The sequence below is a fragment of the Mustela putorius genome, unplaced genomic scaffold (assembly GCF_011764305.1).
Source record: "Mustela putorius furo isolate JIRA1106 unplaced genomic scaffold, ASM1176430v1.1 tig00004041_pilon_pilon_pilon, whole genome shotgun sequence".
NCBI lineage: Eukaryota > Metazoa > Chordata > Mammalia > Carnivora > Mustelidae > Mustela > Mustela putorius.
This window is the reverse complement of record NW_025422176.1, coordinates 145,800-161,764: the sequence shown is the minus strand read 5'-3', so window position 1 is coordinate 161,764 and position 15,965 is coordinate 145,800. Positions and strand designations below refer to the sequence as shown.

General features: G+C 43.2%; 1 protein-coding gene across 6 annotated transcripts in view; it reads right to left on the bottom strand.

Moving 5' to 3' along the window:
• Positions 1–5,333, bottom strand: part of VWA3A (von Willebrand factor A domain containing 3A) — a 57,345-nt gene extending 52,012 nt beyond the window's left edge. For 3 of the 6 annotated variants that reach the window (XR_001177447.2, XM_013049731.2, XM_045072706.1), the window contains exons 1-3: positions 5,177–5,331; positions 754–840; positions 115–238 (exon numbers count right to left, since the gene is read on the bottom strand). Coding sequence is in view for 5 of the 6 variants with exons in the window: in XM_013049731.2 (XP_012905185.1) it covers positions 115–238; positions 754–815 (186 nt within the window). In the remaining variant the exon portion in view is untranslated. Of the gene's footprint in view, positions 1–114; positions 239–753; positions 841–5,170 lie in introns of all 6 variants that reach the window. The other 3 variants (XM_013049736.2, XM_013049732.2, XM_013049734.2) reach the window with 3 other exon arrangements.
• Between the last annotated feature and the right edge of the window lie 10,632 nt (positions 5,334–15,965).

Here is a 15,965-nt window from a genome sequence, read left to right as displayed (position 1 = left end):
AATAAATTTTTAAAAAAGAAAGAAAAAGAAACACCCCAAGTTTAACACATTCCACATTCCCTGACTATGATTGGTAAGCACTGTGACTCAGTTAAAGCACTATATTGTATTTACCAGTAAGTCCTGTGTCTGGTTAACATGTGTAACCAGTAGTCCATTGTCGGGATTTTGGCCACGTCCACAAAGGTCCTTCTGGACTGGTCGCTTCTTTGGATCTTTGTCATTGCTTCTCCTCAGGCTACAAAACACACAGTGAGCGACTGATCAGTGTCCCAGCACTAGACATTGCTTCCACATTTCTAGGGTCTCCCGAGCCATTTATTTATTTATTTGACAGAGAGAGGGACACAGTGGGAAAGGGAACACAAGCAGGGGGAGTAAGAGAAGGAGAAGCAGACCTCGCTGCTGAGCAGGAAGCTGGATGCAGGGCTCGATCCCAGGACCCAGGGATTATGACCTGAGCCCAAGGCAGCCGCTTAAGGACTGGGCCACCCAGGCACCCCTCCAGAGCCATTTGTATCTCTGTATGGTAGCTGGGAAGGGTTCCCGTAGAGTCCTGATAAAAGGTGAACTCCAGGTTCTTAAGACATTTTATTCTATCATTCTGGTAGTGAGAGAACAGAAGTCCTCGGGCATGAGCTGATGCCACAACCATTTATCCAGTCTTGCTTCGAGGCAGGTATTTCCCCCCTCAATGACCTGCAACAAAATGTTGGTGTTGTCTTCATCTGAAAAATCAGAGAGGATGCTTACCAGTGATCTTCCAGAAACGTATTATCTTGACCATGGAAGACAGGACTAATATGTGTAGCCATTTTAAAAAACCCCAAAGCTTATTTCCTAGGGAGAAAAGGAACACCAGAGAAGAGAAAGATAAATGCAGCACAGAGACAACAGCTTTGGGGGGTATCTACAGTCAACTCAACTCTTCTGTCATTCATTCATTCATTCATTCATTCATTCACTAATGCTTATCAATTCTGCCAGGTGGTGAGGATATGATGGGGAACAAGGGAACAGAGGCTTCTCAACTTTAGCATTTTGGACATTTTGGACAGGGTCAGTCTTGGTTGGGAGGCTGTCCTGTGCATTGTGGGATCCCCGGCCTCCGCCCGCTAGATGCCAGCGGCTTTCCTGTCTCCCAAGTCATAACAACCAAAAATGTCTCTGGACATGGCCTAAAGTCTCCTGGGGGCCACAGTGGCCCCCCAACTGAGAATCACTGAGGTAGAGCTCACAGTCTAGAAGGGGAAGATGGATGTTAAAAAGTTAAATTTATTATCTACAGAAATTGTGGCAAGTGCTAAGAAGGACTTGAACAGGATGACATGCTGCAGAGTAATCAGGAAAGGGATCTGTTCTGCATAGCTAAGGTGGTCAGCTGCAGGCTTGACCTTGAGCTTTGACCTTCATGAAGGACAGAAAGGAGGTGGCTGTGTAAAGAGTATGGTGGTGGTGGGGGGGGCACCTGGGTGTCTCAGTGGGTTAAGCCTCTGCCTTCAGCTCGGGTCATGATCTCAGGGTCCTGGGATCAAGTCCCGCATCCGGCTCTCTGCTCCTCAGGGGGCCTGCTTCCTTCTCTCTCTCTCTGCCTGCTTGTGATCTCTGTCAAATAAATAAAATCTTAAAAAAAAAAAAAAAAAGTATGGTGAGGGTTGGGGCTGGTCAGAGAGGGCAAGGAGAGATCATAAGGATTTTAAGAAGGGGGAGAAGAGGGAAAAATACTGAAAGGAGGTTGAGTTCTTTTCGTTGTGAATGACATCTGCCCTCAAAGGGGCTCTACCCCGCAGCCTAGTCCTCACAGCTTAGAGTCAGCGGTGGACAGGAGCAAGATGGCTCCATGAGATCCTCTCCGGGAATTCGGAATTAAGAGCTATGGGGCCACAGAGTACACTCAGAGGTGGGGAAAAGCTTGTCTTCAGATAAAGGGGAGTGAGTGATCCTTCCCTGCCTTGGGTCCCTGGAGCCATTCTCTCTGACCTTCTTGTCTCTCTGCTGGATCCTTCTGGTCTCCTTTCCAGGCTTATTCTCCTCTAACAAGCATTTTAATTTGGCTCTCTTCAAGGCTAAATTATGCATCTCTACCCTTCTCTATCTTCTTTTCCTAGACAGTCTTATCCTTCCCTGTCCCTGGCCTCAACTGTCATCATGTGCACACATTGGTGACCCCCAATGGCGTATCAAAAATCCAGACCCCCCCCCACTCTGATGGCAGACCATATTCATCAACACTGGATATTTCCATCTGGAGTACCTCAAACTCAGTATATCCAAGACTGAATTCATATTCCCTACAGACCTACCCTCTTTTCAGTGTTTTCTAGCTTAGAAGAAATAGGCAGTTTCTATCTACTTGTATGAGTCAGAAACCTAGGAATTATTCCCAATACGTTATTCCCGTATCTAATCCATCACCTAACCTTGTTAATGTTCCCACTCTCCAACCTGTCCACATATCTGTCTCCAGTGACCTCCTCTGTCCAGGGCACACTCATCTCTGCCGTAGACAAATGCAGTGGACCCGAACTCCCCCACATCCCCCAAATTCCTTCAGACCCTCCAAATCTAGTCTGTTCTCACTGAAGCCAGGGTGATCTTTTAAAAATACAAACCCAATGTCACACCTCCTCTTCTCCCTCCTGCTTCAAACTATTCAAAGGCTTCCTTTCATTTCTAGGATGAAGACTAAGATTCCTATGATGGCATTTGAGGTCTTGCACGATGTGGGTGCTGCCCACCCACCCCTTCAGCTTTCCCTCTTTTCCCCTGCTCCCCCATTCTGTGTTCCATGACCCCTCCCTTCAATTCCTGGAATGGTCAACATTTCCTTTAACCACAGGACCTTTTCACATGCTTTCTTTGCTCTGGAACATCCCCTCTCCCTCTCCCAACATATTCTTGATAATTCAGCCTAATTGTCATTTTCTCTGGGGACTCTTCTTCACCCTCTCACCGTATTTCAGGTTCCTTTAGTGTTATGTAAACTCTCACAGAACTTGAGGATACTTCAGGATACTTTTAACTTAGAATGATACATTCTTTAGTGTGATTTTTAAAAATTGTTGTCTTTCTCCCATTAGACCATAAGTTACAAGAGAGCAGGAAATGGCAGGCGATACACACTTGGGGGATGGCAGTTGAGAAACTGCCTTGGTTCTTGAATATCTAAATGCTGACCCCAGGCACTTGTGAGAACTGCCTTTACTTTCTGCTCTTGGGTGCCATGAAAAACCCTGTTCCTTATAACTCCCCATCTTTCTGCTTAAGCTAGCTCATTTCGGTTTCTGTTACTTGCAACCACAAAAATATTGGCTAAGGCACAGCAAGTGAGAAACTCAGGAGTTGCAGCTTGAAAAATAAGTGTGTACGTTCTTATGAAATCATTAAATAAAATAGTCGAATGATGGTACAGCAACTTGCTTTTCTCTCTGGGGTCTTTAATCTTTTACTCAGAGGATGCTTTGTTTTTTGGGCAGCACCAAGATAATGTAGCAATGTTGTTAATGTTAGAAAAAAATGTTTAAAAAACAACTGGCTTTCCCTCAGGAAACTTGGCTGAGAGACCAGTGGCAGAGACTGTTGAAATAGAAATGCCTGGTGAGCACTGGACGCCCCACAGTGTCCCAGTTCTCTTTTTTTGGTGAGTGATTAACAATCTAATGAATTCAGACGCCTGCAGGACGGGGTTCCAGGGTGACTGGTGTGGCTGATGGAGGAGGAGGGTGCGGTCGGCATCAAACTCATGACACAATATGGTGTTCTAGAAAGCAACAGACCTTGGGTTTCTTCTTCTGCAGAATGGAATGGGGTTCCTGGTAACTGCCCTGCCTGCTTCAACACAGTGGTCAAAAGACCAAAAGCCAACACTGAGAACGGCAAAGAGCTTTGTAAATACAGAGTACTATAGAAATGCAGAATAGCGTTAGAACAATGTGCTGCTTCTTCAAGGGCTTCAGCATAGGGCTTGTAAGCCATCACTTATCCCGTGGACATTTTTAGGGTGTTTGCTGGGTCCCAGAAAAAGCTGGTACTGGGGAGGCAGAGAGGAAGTGAACACAGCCCTTACCCTCCGGTCTTTGCTCAAATGAAACCTCACTAGAGAGGGCTTCATTGATTATCCCATCTCAAACAGTAGCCACTCGTCTGTTTTCTCCAGAACGTGTTTTGTTTTAACATCTGAAGTCCTACGTTGTTTACTTATTACCTTTCTCTTCCACCTGTCAACCCACTAAGAGATCCATGATGGCAGGGACTTAGTTCTGATCTCTGCTAGAAGTCTTTTGTATACTCAGTGCCCAGAACATAGTAGCTGCTCAAAAAACGTTTGGTGAATAAGTGCACTCAGGGCAGGTCTAGGGTTTCGACAAAGGTGGGCCACGCTGCCCTGGGGGATGGGGCTCAGCTGGGAAAGAGAATATGTAGGCTGGCCCCTAAGAGATGGCATCACGGGCAAAGGGAGAGACGTAGTAGCCCTGGTTAGTGGATTAGAGAAAACCTCCAGCTAACTTCCTGGTTTGTTACTAGCTGGGTTCTCCTAAACATCTGGGACAAAACCCCCTCCACCCCCCAGGGTTTGTATTTTGAATGGCCAGACAATCTAAGTCTTGCCTCATCCGGTCCATTTTACGTTCTGCTGCCGGGATGATTTTTCCGAGACGCAGGGTTGTCCACCTGTTTAGAACCTACTGGGGCTCCTCACTGCCGGCGAACCTTCCTTGCAACGTTTACTCTTCTTTTAGGACCTGTTCCTTGCTGACTCCTCCCCCTTACCGCCAACCCTTCTATGGGCCCTGGCAACCTCTACTTCCATGCACCTTACTGTTTCATACCCTTCTTTGTTGAAGTTGGACCCACCTCTACAAACACCCTGAGCCCTACAAAACCCCAGCAAATCCTTCCTGAGCCCCATTTTCTGCCCTCCAACCCCCAGGAAGGAAATCATTTTGTCCTATTGCTGCCCTGGGGGGCCTCATACCACGATGTCATGGTCCTTCTCCCCAGCCGTCCCACTACTTCTTTGTCTGTGGTTGCACCCCTTACACGCAGCCCAGCGCCTGGCCTGTAGGGAGCAGAGGCCCATGGGCCCAGGCTCCCTAAACCTCTTTCCAGGGCTCAGCGTCTGGGTGTGCCCCACCCCATCTTACCATCCTGCCGCCCCTGTGAAACTCACCCTCACCTGCATTTCTCCATTTATTTCTCCATCTTTGGAAGAGGGGACCCTGGTGATCCCGGGACTCTGCTTTTCCCGGTTCCCACCTCCTCTATGCTCCTCCAAGCAACTCAGCGGTGGAGCTCGCCCTGCCAGGAAGTGTTAGCTGGTCTCCAAGGTAACAGACCGCACCACTGCCGCCTGAAGCAGGGACAGGGGAAAACTCCCTCACCCCAGGGAAGACATTACCACTTCCTTGTTAACAGCTTTTCCCCAGGCACTTTGCTTTTCTCCACCCCTACAGAAGCTTGGAAGCAGGATTTGGACTTCTATTTCTAGACTCTCTGGGTCAGCAGAAAATGATGGTTTAGACCAGTAGAGAGTCCTGGTATGTGCTGCCTTCCCATGGTGGGAACTGAAGACAGGTAGCAGAGAACCTGTGCCGTGCCAGGCGGGAAAGCTGGTAACTGTAAACTTTTTCTCAGATTCCCTGGGGCCCCCCCAAACACACACCCTGAGAGAGGTTTGGGATTCCCTCACCTCCAACCAGGTCCAGGCCCACCCAAACCTGGCCAATACAGCAGCGGCCTCAGGGACCTCTTGGCCTCAGAAGAGATCATCTACTGCTGTGGTTCCCAAACCAAGGTGCCCATCGGAATCATCTGGGTTGTTTGCTAGGGAAACATCCATAACATTCCCATTTTGGGAGACAGATACAGAACTGTGGTGGAGTGTGGGAACATGAATCGTTAACAATGGTCCCAGGTGATTATGATGTAACCAGCCCCTCGCCCATAGCTGGGGGACCTTCTTCAATGCCTTCTTTTATGGAAGTCAAGAGATGAAGTGATGTACCCCATGTCAACTAGCTTGCGAGAGGCTAAGGGATCTAGTTTATCTAGGTAATTTCTCAAATGACTGTCTTCACTTTCCGAACTTATAATTTGATCGTTGTTAACATGTGCTCCTTGCAGTAATCATCACATGGAGAACCTCTTACCATGTTGACACTAGCAGTGGCTCCTAAAGGCCAGATCAGAAATAACAAAACCCCTCCCACTAGAAACTGCTTACCTACCACCCGTCACGGGGCAGTAGTCATGGGTGGAGGGTAGTGTGGTGTGTGGGAGGGCGTTTCATTAAAACCAACAAGGCAGGAGAGGAGGCAGATCAGAGAGAGGTAAGGAAGTCAGAAAAGGGGTAAGTTACAAGAGGCTGAGAGCGACCAACCAACAGCTACTCTGTGAACAAGGGGTCAGAGTCCTTGTGCCCACCGTACTGGAAGTCCTCTGTGGAAGCGGCTGACTAGCTTTGAGACACCATTTTGGAAGACAGGAAGGCCCAAGATGGGTAGTTTTATACTTGTACAGTTTCCTTGGCTCCTGGATACATAGGTCTCAGCATTTTACAAGAAGTAAAACCCAACATTGAAAAGTCATTGTGATTGCTTTTTTCTACGTAAGCTTACACGACACACGTATTCTGGAGGTAGTTGTGTCGGAGGGATAAAGTGGAGTAAGATTTTCAGCCTGTATGACCAGGCAAGAGGAAAGCTGTGTGTGGGTACCTTCTTTCTGAGCTCTCCTCAGATGGTTTGTAGCTCATTTGGGCCCCATGTAGGGAATTAGAGCACAGTAGGAATTTGGGTTTCTTACCTTAGTTTCTTGGAAACTGGTCAGGGTGAATCCACCTCTGGTCTTTATTTAGGAGCTGTAGCCTGGTCTCATTGCCCAAGATATACTGAGTGTTGATTTCCTAATTCTCCCGTTAATTCTATTTCTGCTCCACACACTTTGAAGTTCCAAATTATGGAATACACACTTAGATTTGTTGTATCTTTCTCCTTAAACGACCATATGCTATGGTCTGAATGTGTGTCCCCACCCCCTACCCCTCACCCCCTGAAAATTCATATGTTGGAAACTTAGCCCCTAGAGTGATGGCATTAGAAAGTGGGGCCTCTAGGAGGCACATAGGTCATGAGGGAGAGCCCTCAAGAACGGGATTAGTACTCTCATAAAAGAGGACAGAGCCCCTAGCTCCTTCTGCCCTCTGAGAATACAAGAAGTCTGCAACTCAGAAGAGGACCCTTACCGGACCACGCTGGCACCCTGATCTTGGATTTCCAGCCTCCAGAACTGTGAGAAATAAATTTTTTAAAAGCGATGTTGCAATGAACACTGTTTTACATCTTTGTGCACTGTGAGATTTTTATTTCTGTAAGATAAAGACACAAAAAGTAAAATGTATGAATCTAGGGGCTTGATTTTCAAAAGTATAGGCCCTAAAAACAAAATTTCAAAACTATAGACCCTAAAAACAAAGTTTTTTCTTCAGGTCACAGCAAGTTCCTAAGTACCTTGTTAGTTTTTTTCAAATTTGGGGAGAAAATGAATTCCAAAGCTCTTTTAACTTGTTGATAGATACTGTAGTGTTGTGCCATATTTAGTTTATAATCCTCTTGCGCTGGAATAAGCAGATTAAGGGTGACTGATGATTTTTGTCTTCAGCATTTAAAACTCCTGGGTTTCTTTCTTTTTTTTTTTTTTTGTAACTGAGATATGACACATAACATTAGATTAGTTTCATGTGTATACTGTAATTCAATAGATGTATATATTGCAAAAATGATACTATAGTAACTCTAGTTAACACCTAATTAGCCTTGTGTTTCAGAAGCCACCTTATACTGTGGTATTTTGTGATAGCAGCAGCTCAAACAGACTAAGACATTATTGTTGTGCAACTTTTTTTTTTTTTTAGATATTAACTTGTATTTTGCTTTCTTTATTTTCCCCCTTTCAAGCCAGTAGCAGGTGCTTTTTGTTGGGTTAAGAAGTAGCCTGAAGTTGGGGCACCTGGGTGGCTCAGTGGGTTAAGCCATTGCTTTCAGCTCAGGTCATGATCTCAGGGTCCTGGGATCAAGTCCCACATTGGGCTCTCTGCTCAGCAGGGAGCCTGTTTCCCTTCCTCTCTCTCTGCCTGCCTCTCCGCTTACTTGTGATCTCTCTCTGTCAAATAAATAAATAAAATCTAAAAAAAAAAAAAAAAAAGGAGTAGCCTGAAGTCTACATTTCTTTCTTTTTCATAAAATCCCACGCTAACTGAGAGATTAAAATGACGTGCCAAAGCACGGGAGGTGAAGGATGTGTTTAATGTCAAGAGAAGCGTGAGTGTATCAAGATTCTTTCAGGTTAAAGAGACAAACCCAACTCAAACTGGCTTAAGGAAAAGAGGGAATTTATCTGCTCAAACAACAGAAAAATCAAAGGATTTTCTGGTTTCGGACATGGCTTGATCCAAAAGCTAATACGATGTTAATAGAAATCTGTCTCCCTTTTCCAGCTCCTTTCTTCTGTGATGGCCTTATTCTTTATTTTTTTATTTTTTTAAATTTTTTATAAACATGTATTTTTATCCCCAGGGGTACAGGTCTATGAATCACCAGGTTTACACGCTTCACAGTACTCACCATAGCACATACCCTCCCCAATGTCCATAACCCCACCCCCTTTCTCCCAACCCCCCCCTCCAGCAACCCTCAGTTTGTTTTGTGAGATTAAGAGTCACTTATGGTTTGTCTCCCCCCCAATCCCATCTTGTTTCATTGATTCTTCTCCTACCCCCTTAAGCCCCCATGTTGCATGTGATGACCTTATTCTTAAGCAGGCTCTTCATGAGTGCTTGGCAGACTTGGACACCAGCAGCACTCAGCACCCCCCCGCCCTCCAACTCAGCAACCCTAAAAGAAGAGCACCTCTTTTCCAAGGAGCTCCAGGAAAGGCCCGGGCTTGGCTTGGTCATGTGACCCACTCATTTCTGAAACAGTCACTGTGGCTCTGATTGGCCAGACCTGGCTTCTGTGTCTGGTCTTGCAGTCAGAGGATGCAATCAGCCCCTTGAAAAAAAGCTGGATTGTTTCGGTTTGAACCAAAGAAGGGGACACAGGTACTGGGCAAATATGCATCTGAGGAAAGCCAAAAGGGAAGAAGAGACGAGACAGAGGTCAAGAAATCAGGTATCTGAAAATCAGAAGGGGTAGGGGCTGGCTCAGTGTTTGGTGGCAGCACTTTGAGATGGTAAGACCTAAGAGGAAATGTGTCCTTAGTCCAGGGAGAAAGTCTTCCCCGCTCACCAAACTTCACCATGCCCCGAACGTGGGATGGACACAGAACTCCTGCACCATTCGGCCTTGAATATTAGAACTCTCAGCAGTAGCAAGTGTGGACAGATGACAAATGACTGGAGGGGGCTAATATTTGAACCATGGTCCTCTGCACAATCCTAGGGTAACCCAATCACCAGTAGATTTCCTATTAACAGGGAAGAAGGGATCTATTTAATTGGTTTTTAAAGTGCTACAGAGGGGACAAGATCTAGCCTGTTTGGGGACACTTCCCTGGGTGCTCAATTCCCAAAAGTGTCCTAGTAAAATAAAAGGGTGACATCATTTAGTTCACCTATCAGTGAAGTTACCACTTAGCAGGATTGCAGAAAGCTTGACAGTGAGAGGGGAATGATAGAAGACTGAACACAAACAGCTTAACTTACATACTTTTCTCCCCAACAAATTATATAGTATTTATAGGTTGTTTCTAAGCAGGACTACCTTTTATGGTTGCTTGCATTCCACATGCAGAAGAAGCAAATCATAGATTCAGCTGCTCATGTCTGAGCCAAGAAATCATGCAACTGGGACAAGCTATTTTTATTTCCTTCACACTAGCCAGGACAGAAGTGGTTCTCGATTTTGAAGTCAGAGAACCTAGGTTTGAAACCCAGATTCAACATTATTAGTTACTGCGCCTTGGGTAAATCATTCCCCTTTTGATGCATGGTTTTCTGGTCTACAAAATACCACTTCCACTTCACCTCAGGAGGAGGGTTAAAATGGCATATGGAAATACACAGAACCTGAATTTAATATTAGTTTCCTTCTCCAAACTCGTATTGAGTGTCACTATTTTTTTTTAAAGATTTTATTTATTTATTTGACAGACAGAGATCACAAGTAGGCAGAGAGGCAGGCAGAGAGAGGGGAGGAAGCAGGCTCTCCGCTGAGCAGAGAGCCTTACCCGGGGCTCGATCCCAGCACCCTGAGATCATGACCTGAGCTGAAGGCAGAGGCTTAACCCACTGAGCCACCCAGGCGCCCCGAGTGCCACTATTTCTTAATCACAATATTTAAAAATACATGTACTGATTTTCATGGGGTACTTGATATACTTCAGTTAAAATGTCATGTTATCATGGTATATGGGAAGCTCCTGTTATCTAAGGCCCAAGTTCAAGCAGCATTATTTGTAATAGCAAAGAACTCGGAGACTACCTAAATGAAATCAACAAGGGAGGAGGACACACACACACATACTATACAGCCACTAAAAATGCAGATTTATATTTAGTGACACAGAAAGATACCCATCATAAGTAAAAAAGAAAGTGGTGGGAGGCATGTATAATATGATCTTTTGTTAAAACTGAACAGGACATAGCCATCATACACACACACACACACACACACCCCAAGCATCTATCTATCTATATATATAGGACAGAGAGAGAGTATATGCATCTATATATATATAGTAAAAACAGCAAAATATCTGCAAGAAACCTTATAAACTGTTAATAGTGGTAATTTCTGAAAGGTAGATGGGGGAGACTTTTAATTTCCTATACTCATTATTTTTTAACTTTACAGACATGTTACCGTAAAAAAAACAAAAACAAAAAAATCCCTTTGCCCCAGTTTAGGGTTATGGTAACTTCCTTCTCCATAACAGCACTTGGGACAAGAAAAGTTACTGATGACCCCAAAACAGCAAAAATGAGGTAAAGTGGGGGTGACACCCAGTAGGAGTCCACTACTCACTAACAACATCAGTAAGATATGAGGTACTTAAAAGCTTTCTTAGATACGTGGATTATTTTTCCTCTAGAGCAATTTATTATGCATAATGGAAAGGATTTTCTTTGATTGGTTTTTCTTTTTTTTTTTTTTTTTTTAAAGATTTTATTTATTTGACAGAGAGAGATCACAAGTAGGCAGAGAGGCAGGCAGAGAGAGAGAGAGAGGAGGAAGCAGGCTCCCTGCTGAGCAGAGAGCCCGATGCGGGACTCGATCCCAGGACCCTGAGATCATGACCTGAGCCGAAGGCAGCGGTTTAACCCACTGAGCCACCCAGGCGCCCTCTTTGATTGGTTTTTCAACTGCATTTGCATTTTGCCACAGAGAACAAAGCAATATAAAAGAATGAGTTGTTTTTTAAATTTATTTAAGAAAATATGTCAATTGTCTAAGACAACCAAATTAAATATTTAAACAAGAAAAGAGTGCCAGAGTGAGGACTCAGCATTTATTTTACTGACTGGCTCTGACAGATAATAGGGATTGATTTAATAGTGACCAAATACAGTGGCAGGATTTACTAAAGGGCCATAACATGGCCGGTTGGGGATAACTACATCTAAAATGAGATCAAATCCTTGAATCCATTCCTTTTAGCAGAAATAATTAAAACCACCTTGGCAGAACCGAGTCTTTGCAAAACGTACCAAATATATGGCTTCAAGATAGCTGAGAACCTGAAAGCTTGAAGAAGCCTCCAGAGAGTTCTCTCAGGATCGACAGGGTGCTTGCATCATCCTGGTCCTCTTTGGGTTGGTATCGACAGTGGAGCACTAGGAACTTGGTAGGAAAGGGTCTTCAGTCCACAAAGGGTCTTGAGTAGTAAAGGTCCTAGTCTTGAATCCTAAGGAGGTCAATGACACTGGCATATTATACAGTCAAATACCTACCAATAAAATAATCACATTGACTTGAAAGGGCTGATCTAGGAAAGCCTCTGCTTTCAGAAAGATTGTCACTGAAACAGTCCTGGCACATAGATGGCTAGGTCTCTCAAATACAGTTTCACAGTTTTCCTTCATAACCCAGGCCAAATTTAATTATGATAATTCAATTCACATGTAAAGCAATGTGCCAGGTCTCTAAGGGAAATGAGAAAGCCACATTACTCACATTCAAGAGTTTATAATCTAGTGATAGGGAGATGTTTATTAGTAAGAACAGCAGCAACTAATGTTGAATGCTTACTATGAGCCAGGCACTTTCCATGCTTTCTCATTTAAACCAACAAGAACCCTATGACACAGGTACTGTTAACCCCGCTCTATAGGTAAAAAAAAAAACCAAGGCTCACAGAGGCTAAGAGATTTATCAAGGGTCACACAGCTAGTATTTTGGAACATAGATTTGAATCCAGGCAGTCTACTCACCTCAAATAAGTTCTATTAGAGGTAGGAGCCAAAGAGAAAGCACCCAAAAATGAGCTATGTTTCAAATATGAGCAGGACTAGGGACAACTGCGAGGAGGAGGAGGTAGTGCAGTCACAGCCAAGACAAAGAGCAGGTGTAGTGCAAGAATGGAGACGAGCTAGTTTGGCTGTGTAAGGTGAAGAGATACAATGGTAGAAAGACGGAAGAGACGGACTGAAGCCAGATCAGGAAGCAAGGCTGAAGAAGTCTGCACTTCATTCTGTAGAGTGGGAATGACAGGAACTCAAAGAAATGATATGCTTTCTTTTGGGTAATTTTAAGGTAATTTTGGTAGAAATTAGTGGGATGGGACAGATGGAGATTAGCGGAAGTTAGACTGGTTCAGATTCTATAGAACACAAACAGCTAGCTGTCCTAGGTCAACTGTCCGAGGACTTTTTTGTCACAGACATTTCTTCCTGTGTGGGGTGCCTGCTTTGCTATTGTGTGACTTTGGGGAAGACGGTCTGCTCTTCTGAGGCCTTGATTTCTTCATCTGGAAAATGGAAACACTGGATGCGCTCTTTTGTATTTCATCCAGCTCTAAAATCTTGAGTCTCATGAAAAATCTCCTCTTGAAATTTAATCTTGGGTCGTCCGTCTGTGTGTGGAACTGAGGCTGAATTGTAGAAAACTTGAATATGCTTGAAAATACCATCCCATTGTTTTCTCCTCCTGGGAAAAGAACCAAAACTCTAAAAAAATAATACAGCATTATGTTTTCTGTCTTTGATACCATTTATAAATACCTACTTTTATTTTGTTGCTGGGTAACTGGGACCCAGAAGAGTTGACTTTGCATGAGAGGAGTCTTCTAGTCTTGGTGTTTTTCCTATAATCTCCTCATACAGTAGTTAGAACAGAGTTAGTGGAAGACTAAGTCAAATGAGGTGTCTATGGACTCATGTTATTGTGGTTTTCTTGGCCCCAATGTGGGGCTTGAACTCATGACCTCGAGATCAAGAATTGTATGCTCCACCAACTGAGCCAGCCAGGTACCCTCACGTTGTTTTTAAAGCTAGTCTGTTTTTTTGTAAGGTATTACCAAAGAGAAGGAAAAGTGTTTTCTCCCACTCTCTTACAGGTTGTGTACGTCTACCATTACAATTTCCAACTGACCTCTTCAGTAATGTTCATAGATTTCTTCAAATACTTCTCATCTGTGTTATACACCAGGGTAGATTTGGATAGTGTGAAGATAGGTGATCAGCTCATCCCTTTTGCCTGGAACTTTCCCAGTTAGAACACCAAAAGTCTCATTTCCCAGGAAACCCCTCAGCCTCAGGCAAATGGGGGTAACTGGCACCCTAAGAAAATAAGATGCCTTTATGATCCAGAACTCAAGAACATCCAAATCCTACTTTGCCTTTATCTTCCAACTCCCCAAGAGGTTCCTGGAAGGGCCGTTATAAAGAAGAAACAGCAGCAAAGGGCAAATGTAGTGCTTTATATTCGGCTGGGCTAATCCTGAGACCGCTCGAGAAAGCTACAGTAAGGCTGTGACGGAGCACATGTATGACTCTAAAGACTTGAGCCCTCTGTCCTCTCCTTCAACCCAAATTTTAAAATTTTGGAAGCCAAATCCTTTGGCCTGCAGTGAAGTAGAAACAGAAGACTGAAGCAAAGACGAACGGTCCTAGGTTGATGTGCGAGGGAGAAAGGTGAGACGGCTGGCTTTGAGGGCCTTGGCTCAGTTCATAAAATCATGACGCAGAAGAGAGAGCCACATATGTGTGGGCTCTTAGTGCTGATTGACTCTTCTTACTGGTAAACATGCCCTAATCCATATTCTGGAATATTACCAGCATCTCTTCCCGAGGAGGGAGCTGGGGGTGGGAGTGGGAAGAAGAGGAAGATCTCCCCCTGCCAAGGCTAACAGAGTAAGACCAAGGGGCAGAGCAGTATCACTGCGTGAATATGTAAAACCTCTGTAAGAAATCAACTTCTGAAATGAATTTTTAAAATCAAAGCTTATTTCAAAGCAATAGGAGCCTTTTTAGTTTCTTTAGTAGACAATTTATTTTGATAAACTTGCTCAATAACAAAAATACAAGTGAAGAAAATTATGTTCATTTTATACAGTTTGTATTAACAATTTGTTTTGAAACTATTAAGTGAAAAATGTTATAACCAATTAGAAAACAATTCTTAATAAAATTTGGGGTAATATACAGACCTTGATCACAAACTCTAAAATCTTTTGAGGTGATACAACTAGGAAGTCCTGTGTAGGGAATCCAACCTACACAGGCCATGTTTTTCCTTCATATATTTTTATCCTTCAAAAATTAGTTCTGAAAGACAGCTTACTGTTTTGAACTGTGAATGTAAATTTAATTTTTAAAAGAAGATCAAAGTGGGTTGATAAAACAGTTACTACAATCGGAGTAACTTGTGGCTAGTAGTCTTTTAATAAAGACAAAATAAATGCAACATGTTCTTCCCATGAAGCCCACGATGCAAAATAATAGCTAAAAGTATATCTAAAGTTAGTTTCCAATACTTTTTCAGGGCCTTTTCTCTAAATCAATAGACTGTATGTCACCAGGACTATTATTTTACTTAAGATATTAAACAGTGAATTCACAGAACATCAAGCAGGGATATCAAAGCTTTAGGCAAAAGGGTAAAAATCAATGAAGTGTTTTGGTCATTTAGAACATTTAAAAAAAAAAAAAGAGCCATCCTTCAAAAACAAAACAAATGGAAGAGAAAATAGGATAAGAAGACGAGTCAGAAAAATTACATACACACATTAACAACATAGAACATGGATTACCTTTGGAAAGAATCATACTGAAATGTTTGCTTTTAACGAACTGAAGATTTTTCATGTTTACAGATGTTTAGGCATGTTCAATAGGAGCTTCCAAAAATTCCAAACTAATTTAAGTCTTGTGCAAATAAAACCTATAAATAGTTTTCAGCAGATTTTACAGTGATGTTCTTAGGTATGAGAAGAATGCACACACTCTAAAAACAATGTAACAGACAAAAGTTTGACAAATGATTGCACCATAAAACAGTGTTTTATATACAGTTTACAAGATATGATTTCCTGCTATAAATTAATACTGTACTATATAGTACTTATTATAGTGACCTTTTTAAAAGCAACTGCTGACAGTTGTCTATCTTTCCACTTACAGGATTTATAGAATTTTATATGAATGAATCCATTTCACTGTTTGGTCTGGAAGAGTACAGATTTGACTTCAGATACTACTTGATGGGATGGTCTCAATCCTGGGTAGCGTGCTGACTGGTTAGAGGGAGTGTTCCTCTATCAGCCCTTTATGCACTGGACCTCCAAGACATGATGAAATTAAAGACAACTTGATGGTTTGGGTAATAGATACAAATAAAACCTTAAATTTTGTCATCTTATATGCAATACCACTGTAAGTGAAAGTAGTAAACAGTGGGGAAATTCTTAGCAGCTGAGAAACTTTCTCTCCCCATGCTCATGATCCAGTTAAAAATATTTTGAGAAAC